The 15,936-nt window shown below is 41.7% G+C and overlaps 2 protein-coding genes across 2 annotated transcripts; one reads left to right on the plus strand and one right to left on the minus strand.

Moving 5' to 3' along the window:
• Positions 1-509: 509 nt before the first annotated feature.
• fam50a (family with sequence similarity 50 member A) lies at positions 510-13,129 on the minus strand. Its single transcript, XM_064922098.1, has 13 exons — positions 12,810-13,129; positions 12,559-12,643; positions 12,344-12,443; positions 12,055-12,191; positions 11,878-11,954; positions 2,865-2,931; positions 2,649-2,710; positions 2,432-2,508; positions 2,053-2,107; positions 1,917-1,965; positions 1,686-1,756; positions 1,464-1,574; positions 510-908 (listed from the first exon to the last, which is right to left on the minus strand). The coding sequence occupies exons 1-13, from the start codon at positions 12,918-12,920 to the stop codon at positions 900-902; spliced, it is 1,011 nt and encodes a 336-aa protein (XP_064778170.1). The 5' UTR covers positions 12,921-13,129; the 3' UTR covers positions 510-899.
• An 89-nt stretch (positions 13,130-13,218) lies between these two features.
• LOC135503914 (transmembrane emp24 domain-containing protein 4-like) lies at positions 13,219-15,644 on the plus strand. Its single transcript, XM_064922101.1, has 5 exons — positions 13,219-13,407; positions 13,714-13,814; positions 13,960-14,085; positions 14,198-14,344; positions 14,527-15,644. The coding sequence occupies exons 1-5, from the start codon at positions 13,269-13,271 to the stop codon at positions 14,674-14,676; spliced, it is 663 nt and encodes a 220-aa protein (XP_064778173.1). The 5' UTR covers positions 13,219-13,268; the 3' UTR covers positions 14,677-15,644.
• Positions 15,645-15,936: the final 292 nt, after the last annotated feature.

The raw sequence follows: 15,936 nt of genomic DNA on the forward strand, positions 1-15,936 counted from the left end.
TTTAAAAAGTCCTTCACTTATCCAGGTTCTTTAATCCTGCATGGCCATCCTTCACTTATCCAGGTTCTTTAATCCTGCATGGCCATCCTTCACTTATCCAGGTTCTTTAATCCTGCATGGCCATCCTTCACTGGTCGCAGTTGCCCTGGTAACATTTCAGCAATGCTAATGATAAAAACCTGGCATATAAGTGTATAGCACCAGAAATAGAAGCATTTCTTTAGCATTTCACCTGTATACTTTGCCAGAGGACCTGGAAACAGTGAAGCTGCCAAAATATTGCCCAAAGTTAATATCAAGTCAACAAGTCGTGGTCCAGAAGGATACGGCCCGATTCCTCTTCTATGTGCAGGGATGGGCAACTTGCAGGCCGGGGTGTCTTTTGTAGCTCAAACGGCAAGTTGACAGTTTTGTTCCATTTCTTCAATTATCTTTAACAGCAGAGTCTTACAATAGTAACGGAGATGCCAAACAAACCACATTCAGGACACAAATTACAATAAACAAGGCCAAATAAAAATGTTGTTTTTAATAATATAAATTAGTAAAGTTGATCGAATTTAATTAACATAGTGAACAGCATCCAAGTGTAGGTTTGTTTTGTTTTTTTGTGTTGTTTTTTTAAATTATTTGGGATCACACATTTTCATAGAAATTAAAGCAGTAATATTTCATAAACAGAATGGTTATGTTATAGTAAAGAAATCACTATGGTTTGTTAGGCAACAACACTTTGGGGAATTAGAAGAAAAAAAGTTGAGGAGTAACAATGAAGAGAAACTTAATGATTTAAAGTTAATATAGTTTATCAATGTGAAAGTAAAATGCTTCTGACAATACATTAACAGTAAAACATGGGGAAAAAATGTGTGTCCAGAAAGAACCTGAAGACAATACTTTCACCGGATCTGAAAAACAAGAAATAAAAAAATATATATTTAATTTATGTTGCATCATCTGCATGTTTTACGATAAACCTCTCAACTTCATATCCATTCTTTACCTATTTATAAAGGTTTTGGGCTATAATGATTCAATTATTGATAATAGGCCTATATTTGCTATTTCCTACATGTTTTATGAACTAACTAACAGCTGAAAGTGAACAGGCCCATATGCTTGCAGCTCTGTAGCATCGACACTCATACAATGTCACGTGGAGATTATTTATGAAACTATCCTGTTCGTTTCGGCCCAAAAGTTAGAAAAGGGTATAAATCACAAGCCATTAAAATGCACAATGATCTATCCAGCCAATGATGCTACATTCTTTTGCTGTTTCATTTGTACACCGTGACGTTGTGATTGGCCACAGCAGGAAATAATGTAGAGGAACACATTACATCACACTCTACATAAACCTAGAATACCAATCAGATAGTTTGATAAAACTATAAGAAAGCAATTCTAATATTCCTACGTAGATATTGACAAGTGTGTTAAGGTTAGAGATCACCACTCACGGTGTATTTGTCCCATTTCTTCTCTGGGTCGTAGGGCTCCCAGCGGCTAGCAGGGAAGATGTGCTTGTTCTTCTCATACCAGCACCTCAGCACCACTTTACCTGCGTGAGACTACGACACACCAAGGACACTCATTGTTGTTAACGCTGCTGCACTGGCAAATAACTTGGGATTCAAAACACACTTGGATATTGAATATTAAGACAATATGGATCTCCTCACCTCGTCTTTTTCAACAGTGGCGTCGTTCACCAGCCGAATGTCATCGTGGACATCAAAGCTGAAGAGTGGACCTGTAGAGGAATAAAGTATATATAAAAAAAATAAAAATACACCCACATACATACATACACACATACATATATATTTTATATAATGCCATCAGTGAAGTTACATAAATGTTTAAATATAACGTCGATTTTTAGATGACCTTTGAAGTCACCACTGGCTCACCAGATTTGCCTCGAGCTTTTGTCACAATGAAGTCATAGAAACTGTGATGCTAGAACATAAAACAGAGACAATTGTTCAGTTTAATATGAAGAAGAGACATTTATAATAGTTCAAATCAATGTACAGCAGCACTCACATGTGGGATGATCAGATCCTCTTTGATGTACATCAGCTGCTCGACACCAGCAGCCCTACAAAGACCCCCCAACCTTTTACCACCTTCCTTCATAAAGAATAACATTAAAGGGAAATCCTATAAAATGTTAGTGCCAATGGGCACCTCGGGTGTATTCATTAGACGAAGAATGTAGCAAACAGTCGCAAAACGTTTTTACAATGGAAACCGTTTACTCCAAAACGGAAAATGCTTTGCGATGAAAACGCTTAAAAGTTTTTTACTTGACAAATTCAGGTAGGGTCCCTCCCCGTTTCATTTCGTTTGCTTCTGTTTTCTAGTGAATACACACCCGCCTAGATAAAACCAAAGCCACCACTTCAGTCACATCTACTCTTACCTGAGCTCACTGAAATCTTTCCTCAAGACCTCCAGTGCTTTCTGAAGGAACTGCTGCATGGTATTGCCCTTCTTCATCTGCAGTAAACACACAACAGTGCACACTGATACATGCTATAGTATACAGGTGTATCTCATGCAACCAAAGTTAATGTATGGCTCCATTTGCTTTCCGGCAGCACATCCATTGCTAAGCAACCGGTTCTCTCTTACTGTACCTTGACAGTCTTACGATGCCCCGATCCATCCCAGTAGGAGAACGTGATCTCAATTTCTTCACCTGCACAGAAGATGTGCCATTATCAATAAGTGTCATTATCATGGCAACGGTAGTGAACTATTCATTTAAGCTCATCATTACCATAGGGACCAATATAAAAAGAGCACTGGATGTAATCGTCATGTGTGATTGTCGCGTGTAATCAAAATCTTACTCTTGATCTTTTCCTGCTTTCCTTCCCACTCCTGGCGCAGTTCCTCTCGAAGCCGATTCTCCTCCTCCTGCACTCCCAATAATATACACATTTTAAGCACACACACACACACACGACATTTATATAGTGCATAACCTGGGCTCTGTGTGTGTGTGTGTGTGTGTGTGTATATACAACCGTTCAAAAATGTGGTCACTTAGAAATGTCCTTTTTTTTTGTCCATTAAAATAGCATCTTATTGATCAGAAATACAGTGTAGACATTGTTAATGTTGCAAAGAAAAAGCCATATCTCAGACTGGCCAATAAAAATAAAAGATTAAGATGGGCAAAAGAACTCATACACTGGACAGAGGAATTCTGCCTAGAAGGTCAGCATCCCGAAGTCGCCTCTTCACTGTTGACGTTGAGACTGGTGTTTTGCGGGTACTATTTAATGAAGCTGCCAGTCGAGGACTTGTGAGGTGTCTGTTTCTCAAACTAGACACTCTAATGTACTTGTCCTCTTGCTCAGTTGTGCACTGGGGCCTCTCACTCCTCTTTCTATTCTGGTTAAAACCAGTTTGCGCTGTTCTGTGACGGGTGTAGTACGCAGCGTTGTACGAGATCTTCAGTTTCTTGGCAATTTCTCACATGGAATAGCCTTCCTTTCTCAGAACAAGAAGAGACGGACGAGTTTCAGAAGAAAATTTTGTGTTTCTGGCCATTTTGAGCCTGTAATTGAACCCACAAATGCAAATGCTGACAAATCCTTTCCAGGTTTTGGCCTTTCCAGGGATTTTTTCCTAGTCAACGTGCTTCAACACCTGCATTGCTTGCTGTTTGGGGTTTTAGGCTGGGTTTCTGTACAGCACTTTGAGATATCAGCTGATGTACGAAGGGCTATATGAATAAATGAGATTTTATTTGATGCTCCAGATACTCAACTCGTCTAAAGAAGGCCCGTTTTATTGCTTCTTTAAATCAGTACAACAGTTTTCAGCTGTCCATTAAAAACCAGCCGTTTCCAGCTACATTAGTCATTTCAAATCAAATCACAACATTTACAACATTAACAAAGTCTACTCTGTATTTCTGATCAATTTGACGTTATTTTGACAGACACATTTTCTTTTTTTGCTTTTCTTTCAAAGACAAGGACATTTCTAAGTGACCCCAAACTTTTGAACGGTTGTGTGTGTGTGTGTGTGTGTGTATATATATGCATGTATGCCCACATACCACATTTATATAGTGTATGCCCTGTGTGTGTATAAAGGCACATTTATATAGTGTACACCCTGTGCATAATGGACAGGAGTCAAAGGGGTAGGAATGGGCAGATTTCTCCATCCCATTCTCCGGCCGTTGTATTGGGCAGTTCAATGGTGAGAAATGACTCAGTCCCGGGAGAAAAAGGAAATTGAGGCCATCATAGTTCATGTAGGATGGGGCAGCAGGGTAGCCTAGTGGTTAGAGCATTGGACTAGTAACCGAAAGGTTGCGAGTTCAAATCCCAGAGCTGACAAGGTACAAAATCTGTTGTTCTACCCCTGAACAGGCAGTTAACCCACTGTTCCCAGGCCGTCATTGAAAATAAGAATTTGTTCTTAACTGACTTGCCTAGTAAAATAAAGGTAAAAAAAAAAAAAAAAAGATTCAAGAACATTATGAAGGGCCACTCAGAACAGCTGGAAATGGATTTTAAAGAACTGATTGGGTCTCTGCTTGACACCAACAAACTCCCCATAATATCTGGCCCTCAGCCAAATCACGGCACTGAACGTTTCAACCTCCCATAACTGGCTACCAGACTATTGCAGCTCTGTGGGTGTAACATTTATTGACAATGATAATACATTCTGGAAACAAAGCTTGTTTTATAAAGGAGGATGGGATCCTCCCAAATCATTTGGGTTCCTGGATTTTTTTACACCATTATCAGGCTGCGTTGAGACAATGATTTATCAATGGCCCAGGTGCAGCTCAATTAATCCCAACTATTGGTGTTGCTGAGTTGTCATAATCCCAGGGGCGTTGGAAGACACAACGTAAGTAACCTCATATCATGTCCCTCTGACTGCCCCGAATGCCTCGGCTGATCCTACAGCTATTGTATGCAGTAATCATGTGCCTATCAACCAGATTTATACTGTTAGCACTGAGGCGGTGTGCCCTAGTATTACACTTCCGGCGCCAACAGAGATGGCCGCCTCGCTTCGCGTTCCTTGGAAACTATGCAGTTTTTTTACGTTTTATTTCTTACATTAGTACCCCAGGTCATCTTAGGTTTCATTACATACAGCCGAGACGAACTACTGAATATAAGATCAGCGTCAACTCACCATCAGTACGACCAAGAATATGACTTTCGCGTAGCGGATCCTGTGTTCTGCCTTTCACCCAGGACAACGTAATGGATCCCAGCCGGTGACCCAAAAAAACGACTTCATAAAAGAGGGAAACGAGGCGGTCTTCTGGTCAGACTACGTAGACGGGCACATCGTGCCCCACTTCCTAGCATTCTTCTCGCCAATGTCCAGTCTCTTGATAACAAGGTTGATGAAATCCGAGCAAGGGTAGCATTCCAGAGGGACATCAGAGACCGTAACGTTCTTTGTTCACGGAAACATGGCTCACTGGAGAGATGCTTTCAGTGGCGGTGCAGCCAGCGGGTTTCTCCACGCATTGCGCCGACAGAAACAAACACCTTTCTGGTAAGAAGAGGGGCGGGGGCGTATGCCTTATGGCTAACGAGATGTGGTGTGATCACAGAAACATACAGGAACTCAAATCCTTCTGTTCACCTGATTTAGAATTCCTCACAATCAAATGCAGACCGCATTATCTACCAAGAGAATTCCCTTCGATTATAATCACAGCCGTGTAGATTCCCCCCAAGCAGACACATCGATGGCTCTGAACGAACTTTATTTGACTCTTTGCAAAATGGAATCCATACATCCTGAGGCTGCATTCATTGTAGCTGGGGATTTTAACAAGGCTAATCTGAAAACAAGACTCCCTAAAATGTATCAGAATATCAATTGCGCCACCAGGGCTGGCAAAACCTTGGATCACTGTTATTCTAACTTCCGCGACGCATATAAGGCCCTGCCCCGCCCCCCTTTCGGAAAAGCTGACCACGACTCCATTTTGCTGATCCCTGCCTACAGACAGAAACTGAAGCAAGAAGGTCCCACACTGAGGTCTGTCCAACGCTGGTCCGACCAAGCTGATTCCACACTCCAAGACTGCTTACATCATGTGGACTGGGACATGTTTCGTATTGCGTCAGGCAACAACATTGACGAATACGCTGATTCGGTGTGCGAGTTCAATAGAACCTGCGTTGAAGATGTCATTCCCATAGCAACGATTAAAACATTCCCTAACCAGAAACCGTGGATTGATGGCAGCATTCGCATGAAACTGAAAGTGCGAACCACTGCTTTTAATCAGGGCAAGGTGACTGGTAATATGACCAAATACAAACAGTGCAGCTATTCCCTCCGTAAGGCTATCAAACAAGCTAAGCGTCAGTATAGAGACAAAGTAGAATCTCAATTCAACGGCTCAGACACAAGAGGTATGTGGCAGGGTCTACAGTCAATCACGGACTATAAGAAGAAATCCAGCTCAGTCACGGACCAGGATGTCTTGCTCCCAGGCAGACTAAATAACTTTTTTGCCCGCTTTGAGGACAATACAGTGCCACTGACACGGCCTGCAACGAAAACATGCGGACTCTCCTTCACTGCAGCCGAGGTGAGTAAAACATTTAAACGTGTTAACCCTCGCAAGGCTGCAGGCCCAGGCGGCATCCCCAGCCGCGCCCTCAGAGCATGCGCAGACCAGCTGGCTGGCTGGTGTTTACGGACATATTCAATCAATCCCTATCTCAGTCTGCTGTTCCCACATGCTTCAAGAGGGCCACCATTGTTCCTGTTCCCAAGAAAGCTAAGGTAACTGAGCTAAACGACTACCGCCCCGTAGCACTCACTTCCGTCATCATGAAGTGCTTTGAGAGACTAGTCAAGGACCATATCACCTCCACCCTACCTGACACCCGAGACCCACTCCAATTTGCTTATCGCCCAAATAGGTCCACAGACGATGCAATCTCAACCACACTGCACACTGCCCTAACCCATCTGGACAAGAGGAATACCTATGTGAGAATGCTGTTCATCGACTACAGCTCGGCATTTAACACCATAGTACCCTCCAAGCTCGTCATCAAGCCCGAGACCCTGGGTCTCGACCCCGCCCTGTGCAACTGGGTACTGGACTTCCTGACGGGCCGCCCCCAGGTGGTGAGGGTAGGCAACAACATCTCCACCCCGCTGATCCTCAACACTGGGGCCCCACAAGGGTGCGTTCTGAGCCCTCTCCTGTACTCGCTGTTCACCCACGACTGCGCGGCAACGCACGCCTCCAACTCAATCATCAAGTTTGCGGATGACACAACAGTGGTAGGATTGATTACCAACAACGACGAGACGGCCTACAGGGATGAGGTGAGGGCCCTCGGAGTGTGGTGTCAGGACAATAACCTCACACTCAACGTCAACAAAACTAAGGAGATGATTGTGGACTTCAGGAAACAGCAGAGGGAACACCCCCCTATCCACATCGATGGAACAGTAGTGGAGAGGGTAGTAAGTTAAGTTCCTCGGCATACACATCACAGACAAACTGAATTGGTCCACTCACACAGACAGCATCGGGAAGAAGGCGCAGCAGCGCCTCTTCAACCTCAGGAGGCTGAAGAAATTCGGCTTGTCACCAAAAGCACTCACAAACTTCTACAGATGCACAATCGAGAGCATCCTGGCGGGCTGTATCACCACCTGGTACGGCAACTGCTCCACCCACAACCGTAAGACTCTCCAGAGGGTAGTGAGGTCTGCACAACGTATCACCGGGGGCAAACTACCTGCCCTCCAGGACACCTACACCACCCGATGTTACAGGAAGGCCATAAAGATCATCAAGGACAACACCCACCCGAGCCACTGCCTGTTCACCCCGCTATCATCCAGAAGGCGAGGTCAGTACAGGTGCATCAAAGCTGGGACCGAGAGACTGAAAAACAGCTTCTATCTCAAGGCCATCAGACAGGTTAAACAGCAACCACTAACATTGAGTGGCTGCTGCCAACACACTGACTCAACTCCAGCCACTTCAATAATGGGAATTGATGGGAAAGGATGTAAAATATATCACTCGCCACTTTAAACAGAGCTACCTAATATAATGTTTACATACCCTACATTATTCATCTCATAAGTATACGTATATACTGTACTCTATCATCTACTGCATCCTTATATAATACATGTATCACTAGCCACTTTAACTATGCCACTTTGTTTACATACTCAACTCATATGTATATACTGTACTCTACCATCTACTGCATCCTTATGTAATACATGTATCACTAGCCACTTTAACTATGCCACTTTGTTTACATACTCATCTCATATGTATATACCGTACTCGATACCATCTACTGTATCTTGCCTATGCTGCTCTGCACCATCACTCATTCATATCGTTATGTACATATTCTTTATCCCCTTACACTGTGTATAAGAAATTAGTTTTGGAATTGTTAGTTAGATTACTTGTTGGTTATTACTGCATTGTCGGAACTGGAAGAACAAGCATTTCGCTACACTCGCATTAACATCTGCTAACCATGTGTATGTGACAAATAAAATTTGATTTGATGATTTGATTTGATTTTTAGTAGGAAGTCCACTGTGTGCAGCTCACCCTGCACTGACAGAAATAACAAGAGCTAATCTACCTCAGCTAAGCTTCCCGGTTAAACAATGAAAACAAGCAAGCATCCCAGAAAAGTTCTCAAAATATGTAGCTTAAGAAACAAGGTTCATGAAATTAATAATTTGTTACTAACATATGACATTCATATTCTGACAATCTCTGAAACTCACTTAGATAATATCTTTGATGATACAGTGGTAGCAATACGAGGTTATAACATATACAGAAAAGACAGAAATGCCAAAGGTGGAGGTGTTGCTGTTTTATATTCAGAACCACATTCCTGTAAAGCTTAGAGAGGATCTCATGTTAAATACTGTTGAAGTAATATGACTACAGGTTCATCTGCCTCACCTAAAGCCCATTATTGTGGGAAGCTGCTATAGACCAAGTGCTAACAGTCAGTATCTAGACAACATGTGTGAAATGCATGTGATATCAACAGAGGTATATTTTCTGGGTGATTTAAATACTGACAGGCTTTTCTCAAGCTGCCCACTCAAGAAAAAGCTTCAAACGGTAACAAACTGAACCAGGTCACTGGCACTAATCAGTCAACCTGCCAGGCTAGTCAAACAGCACAGAAATGAAATCAACATATATTGATGACATCTTTACTCATGCTGCAGAAAGGTGCTGTAAAGCCGTATCCAGATCCATCGGATGTAGTGATCACAATACAGTAGCCATATCTAGGAAAACCAAAGTTCCAAAGGCTGGGGCTAATATAGTGTATAAGAGGTCATACAATAAGTTTTGTAGTGATTCCAATGTTGTTGATGTAAAGAATATTTGTTGGTCCGTGGTGTGTAATGAGGAGCAACCAGATGCTGCACTTGACATATTGCTTATTCCAGTTACTAATAAGCATGCAACTATTAAGAAAACGATTGTAAAAAAAAAAACTGTTAAATCCCTGTGGATTGATGAGGAATTGAAAAATGGTATGGTTGAGGAGGATGAGGCAAAGGGATTGGCAAATAAGTCTGGTTACAACCGATTGGCAAATGTACTGCAAATAGAGAAATCCTGCAACTAAACTGAATAAAGAATAAACTACACTATGAAACAAAGAAATAACAATGAATGATAGTAAAAAAAAGAAGAAGCTTAAATGACATTTTGGCCAAAAAGGCAAACTCAGCTCCACCATTCATTGAATCAGGTGGCTCATTCATCAGAAAACACTGATATTGCCTATTACTTCAATTATTTTTTCTTTGGCAAGATTAGCAAATTCAGGCATGACATGCCAGCAACAAATACTGACACCACACATCCAAGTATAAATTATCAAATTATTAAAAGACAAGCATTGTCATTTTTAATTCTGTAAAGTGAGTGTGGAAGAGGTGAAAAAAGTATTGTTGTCTGTCTATCAACAATGACACAAGCCACCGGGGTCTGACAACTTGGATGGAAAATTACTGAGGATAATAGTGGACCATATTGCCACTCCTATTTGCCATATCTTCAATCTAAGCCAACTAGAAAGTGTGTGCCCTCGAGCCTGGAGGAAAGCTAAAGTAATTCCACTACCCAAGAATTGGAAAGCCCCCTTTACTGGCTCAAATAGCTGACTAATCCGCCTGTTACCAGCCCTTAGTAAACTTTTGGGGAAAAAAATGGTGTTTGACCAGATACAATGCTATTTTACAGTAAAAAAAAAGAAAAAAAAGAAAGACAGTTTCAACATGCTTATACGGAAGGACATTCAACAAGCACTTACACAAATGACTGATGATTGGCTGAGTGAAAATGTGGCTTTTGACATAATCGATAGTCTGCTGATGGAAAAAACGTATGCGTTATGGCTTTACACACCTTGCTATACTGTGGATGTGTTCTTTAATGGAAGCCTCTCCAACAATGTCCAGGTAGAATCAGGAATTCCCCAGGGTAGCTGTCTAGGCCCCTTACTTTTTCAATATTTACCAATGACATAAAGTAAAGCCAGTGTGTCTATGTACAGTGCATTCTGAAAGTATTCAGACCGCTTGACTTTTTCCACATTTTGTTAGGTTACAGCCTTATTATAAAATGTATTACATTGATTAGGGGGGAAACAATCTACACACAATACCCTATAAGGATCAAGCAAAAACAGCTTAATATAATTTTTTTAAACTGTATTTAAAAATAAAACGGACATTTTTTCATAAGTATTCAGACCCTTTACTCTGTACTTTGTTGAAGCACCTTTGGCAGCGATTACAGCCTCAAGTCTTCTTGGGCATGACGCTACAAGCTTGGCACACATGTATTTGAAGAGTTTCTCCCATTCTTCTCTGCAGATCCTCTCCTGCTCTGCCAGGTTGGATGGGGAGTGTCGCTGCACAGCTATTTTCAAGTCTCCCCAGAGATGTTCGATCGGGTTCAAGTCCGGGCTCTGGCTGGGCAACACAAAGACATTCAGAGACTTCTCCCAAAGCCACTCCCGTGTTGTCTTGGCAGTGTGCTTAGAGTCGTTGTTCTGTTGAAACTGAATCTTCGCCCCAGTCTGAGGTCTTCAGCACTCTGGAGCAGGTTTTCATCAATAATCACTCTGTACTTTGCTCTGTTCATCTTTCCCCTTAATCCTGACTAGCCTCCCAGTCCCTGCCACTAAAAAACATCCCCACAATACAATGCTGCCAACCCCATGCTTCACCGTAGGGATGGTGCCAGGTTTCCTCCAGACGTGACACTTGGCATTCAGACCAGAGTTCAATCTTGGTTTCATCAGAGCAGAGAATCTTGTTTCGCATGGGCTGAGAGTCCTTTTACAGAGGAGTGGCTTCCGGCTGGCCACTCTAACATAAAGGCCTGATTGGTGGAGTGCTGCAGAGATGGTTGTAATTCTGGAAGGTTCTCCCATCTCCACAGAGAACCTCTGGAGCTCTGTCAAGATGACCATCGGGTTCTTGATCACCTCCCTGACCAAGATCCTCCTCTGATTGCTTAATTTGGCCAGGCGACCAGCTCTAGGAAGAGTCTTGGTGGTTCCAAACTTCTTTCATTTAAGAATTATGGAGGCCGCTGTGTTCTTGGGGACCAATCAATTGAATTTACCACATGTGGACTCCAATCAATTTTAGAATAAGGCTGTGACTAAACTGCTTGGGGTAAACCTGGATTTTAAACTGCCTTGGCAGCAGCTAATAGGGATCATTAATAGATACAAATACTCTCCCTCAATGTAAGGGAGGTTTGATTTGGAGAAAATAAGTGTGACTGGTTGTATATACATAAAGGCTCACCTCTCTGTCCCGGTCCGGCAAGAAACTGGTGTCCACATCTGGGTTCTTCCCTAGCTTCTTCTTCTTAGCTGGGAAATCTTTGGAAGATAAAAGTCAGTATTTATTGATTGTTCTTAGACAATAATATACACAAGTATTGTGGCTATAAACAACAAACTTATTATGAACACCACTCACAGTCCTCTTCCTCCTCCTCCTCTTCCTCCTCAGTCTCCTCTTTCTCCTCCTCTTCATCTTCAGGATTAAAGGATAAACTGGCAATCTTTCTCTTCTGCTCTTCCTTTCTTTTCTTCTCCTTCTGCTTCTCCAGCTTTCTGAAGGCAGACAGAAAGAGAGCCAAGATGAGACACTGACAATAGCTTTCAACTGAGGATTTCACCCATAATCAGGGGTCATTGAGAGATCATTAAAGAGATTTTTAAAAAGTGTCAGGGAATCAAGTAACTTGCGGAATACAGTAACTCACAGCATCAACTCCTTTGATTGCTCCTTCTTGGCCAGTTGCTTTTCTCGTTCTTTCACAAGAGCCTCCTGCCTGGCCTTCATATCATTGAGTGTCACCAGACCTGACAAGGGAAGACCGTATTGCAGTAAGATTGTGTTCTTCACAATTATGTATTCAAACATTCAGCATTTAAAAAAGGCAAGTCTGACATGGAAAAAGTTCCATAATATACTTACCAACAGTGCTGGATTTGAGCTCTGCTTCCACCGCATCATAATGAGCTGAGAACTTCTTGTCTATGTTGGACTTGACCATGTTGTCCTGTAGGAGTTATTCAGGTAGTAAGAGGGGGACACATAGCAAGGAACGTTAAGGCTACTCCTGTAAACAGTCTAGCGCAAAGGCTATAGATTGCTCGTTTGATATATTTCAGTAACTAGATAGCAGTGAATAAGCAATACTATTACTTAGCTAACAAGTGACTGACCTGAGCAATTTTCTCCTTTAGCTGTGAAAGTTGTTCTCTTTCCTTTTCACGCTTTTTTATTAACTGCATGGCTCTTCCAGCCTCGCTTGCTGCACCTTTGTACTGCGCCATGCCTATATCTTCCCGAGAATCAAACAGCAATAATAATCTGGGAAAAAAAGTAGCTAAACGCTACAGTCACAGACAACTTGTCTAAACAACAACTAATCACTGTTTTTATAACAGTGTAGAGCGAAACGTTATTGTAGCTAGATGCTGAAATGTCCTCGCATCATAACAAACACAACCGAAAATGGTCTCGGTGAAGTGCATTCTGGGTAGTGTGCGAATCAGTAAAAAAAAAAGGCCCGTGCAACCACTTCCGGCGGGGTTTCAATCATTTCAAAATAAAAGTAAAGTAGCAGCTGGTTGCATTTACTACACTGACCCTGCTGCAGGGGACAACAAAGCTGATTTGACATGATGCTCACTGCACCTGGCGCTGGAATTGTCATACTATTTGCTTGGCTCTCTCCAAGTTACGCTCTCTATTTTCACATTGGAGAGACGGAGAAAAAATGCTTTATAGAGGAAATTCCAGATGAGACCATGGTTATTGGTAAATTATTATTTTTGCGTTAGATAACGTTAAAACTGGTTAACTAGTCAGCTGTTTCTGGCTCATAGGCTATTTTGATTAATCCAGTCAGTTAGTGCGTGAATGTCTTTCATTTCCTGACAGATGTAGCTAGATTTGATGGATAAAAAAATATATCATGGGTATTAATAAATAAAAATGTTTTGCTGGCTAGCTACAAAAGATGAGAAGATTATACAGTATGTGATTGTGGGATTAGCCACCGTGTTATTTGATATGAAATATGCGAGGAATATCCTTTTCATCTGGCATCTCTCTAATTATCAGGGAAATACAGGACCCAGCTGTGGGACAAGCAGATGGGATCCTTCCTCCAAACCACCCCTGGCCTTGGAATGCATGTGGAGATCAAAGATCCGGATACTAAGGTCAGTCAAACAATGAGAAGATTAGATACAAGGTTACCACACTCAAACGTGAACAGACATACATAAACTGTAATGAATCTTCATACACACAATGCCTCTACGTATGTTTCATTGGTATGTCTCTCTCTCCAACCCTCTATTCTAGATAATTCTGTCTCGTCAGTATGGGTCAGATGGACGGTTCACCTTTACTTCCCATACACCAGGCGAGCACCAGATCTGCCTGCACTCCAACTCCACCAAAATGGTCCTTTTCGCTGGTGGCAAACTGGTATGAATAGAATGTTTGTTCTGGACATTTTCTTCTCACAATGAAAAATAAAACATGTCGCATAGCAGTAAATATGCATAGTCTGGCATTCTAACCTTGTGTTCCATCTTAGAGAGTCCACCTGGATATTCAGGTTGGTGAACATACCAACAACTACCCCGAAATCGCAGCAAAAGACAAGCTCACAGAGCTGCAATTGAGAGCTCGACAATTACTGGACCAAGTAGAACAAATCCAGAAAGAGCAGAACTATCAGCAGGTGGGTTGAAAGAGAACATCTACATTTTGAGTTGAGTAACTACACCACAGCCATAAGAGGATAATAAATATTTACATTTATTTTAACCTGTATAATGTCACACAAAGCTGTTGTGGAATCCACATCTTACCCTTGTCTTTTAACGATCTAGTGACTGTCTGTGTATCTCTCTCTCTCAATAGTATCGTGAGGAGCGGTTCCGCATGACGAGTGAGAGCACCAATCAGCATGTGCTTTGGTGGTCTATAGCTCAGACACTTATCCTCATCTTCACTGGCATCTGGCAGCTCAAGCACCTCAAGAGCTTCTTTGAGGCCAAGAAGTTGGTGTAATGCTCACAGGACATCACTGATTGAGTTCAAGACAGGAGTGACAACCATGCAGAGAGAGACGCTTCAACCCGGGAAGCAAATTAATTAAGAACATCCAGTGTGTTATGTATTGTCCATTATTAATTATTCCGTGACTTAAATTATTGTGATCAGAAAGCAAGCACCTGTGTCCATTTCCTTGTATTTTTCCTACTTTTGTATTGTTTCATGTCAACTTTGTTGGACTGCACATAAGGAGTGGCAAATGTACCCAAGGTAACGTTCAATTTTGTTCCACTTTGTTTTGTAGATTTGTCATTCTGCATACTGTATACTTTTGGTTTAAACAGGTGGTGGTTTAAACAGTGGTTAGAGCGTTGGGCCAGTAGCCGAGGGGTTGCTGGATCGAATCCCCGAGCTGACAGTCTGCCCATGAGCAAGGCAGTTAACCCACTGTTCCCCGTGTGCCAAAGACGTGAAGATTATGGCAGCCCCCCCTGCACCTCTCTGACTCAGAGGGGTCGGGTTAAATGTGGAAGACGCATTCAGTTGTACAACTGACTAGTTATCCCCCTTTCCTTTCGATTATCGTGATTTAGTCTGATAACATAATTATAGCAGAGCTAATAATAGTTTTAGCTCAATGACTAACCTGTTCACAAACATCCGTAACTTCTGTTGAAGAGCAGTATCATTCCAGGAAGCAGGGTGTTATTGATTTTTAGAGGATGGTCCAAGCAGTACCAATTTTATTTTCTTCCAAAGACCAACATATCTTTGAATCAGGTGCAGATTACCTTTGAATGTTATGAAATGAAGGCCTATGATAAAATACCCTCAAGTTATTCCAAACTGATCTAGATATCAGTAAGATGTGAGTACAATATTATGATGCGGTATAAATTCAGACTTAATTTGTAATTATGAAGGTTTTTACTTTTGGTTGGCTGTCATTTTCAATGTATGCAATTAAAAAAGAAGTAATTGGTTGTGATTCTTTGTAAAATTACTGTACATTTCCTGTATCGGAAAAATACAAAACCCAAGTTATTTTCAATTATTTTGTTTGTCACCTTCTGCATTATCAATTTAATCCTGTGTCTCATTTAAGTGAATGTTTTGCTGTTTATTTGCAGTTCCCTTAGTTATCAATGTAAAACTGAATCCATAACTATGAAACTTTCTTTGCACCAACACACAACTCAGACAAATAATCACTATCACAAATAATACTAGTGTAAACATATTGTATGAGTGAATCTACCTGCAGTTTTGTAATTG

Source organism: Oncorhynchus masou, chromosome 18 (genome assembly GCF_036934945.1).
Source record: "Oncorhynchus masou masou isolate Uvic2021 chromosome 18, UVic_Omas_1.1, whole genome shotgun sequence".
Taxonomy (NCBI): Eukaryota; Metazoa; Chordata; class Actinopteri; order Salmoniformes; family Salmonidae; genus Oncorhynchus; species Oncorhynchus masou.

Coding starts and splice junctions, on each gene's coding strand:
- LOC135503914 (XM_064922101.1), top strand. CDS start 13,269: ATGATGCTCACTGCACCTGGCGCTGGAATTGTCATACTATTTGCTTGG. Junction 13,408..13,713: donor AGATGAGACCATGGTTATTG/GTAAATTATTAT, acceptor TCTAATTATCAG/GGAAATACAGGACCCAGCTG. Junction 14,086..14,197: donor TTTTCGCTGGTGGCAAACTG/GTATGAATAGAA, acceptor GTTCCATCTTAG/AGAGTCCACCTGGATATTCA.
- fam50a (XM_064922098.1), bottom strand. CDS start 12,920: ATGGCGCAGTACAAAGGTGCAGCAAGCGAGGCTGGAAGAGCCATGCAG. Junction 12,192..12,343: donor CAATCAAAGGAGTTGATGCT/GTGAGTTACTGT, acceptor GTCTGCCTTCAG/AAAGCTGGAGAAGCAGAAGG. Junction 1,757..1,916: donor AAAAGCTCGAGGCAAATCTG/GTGAGCCAGTGG, acceptor ATTCCTCTACAG/GTCCACTCTTCAGCTTTGAT.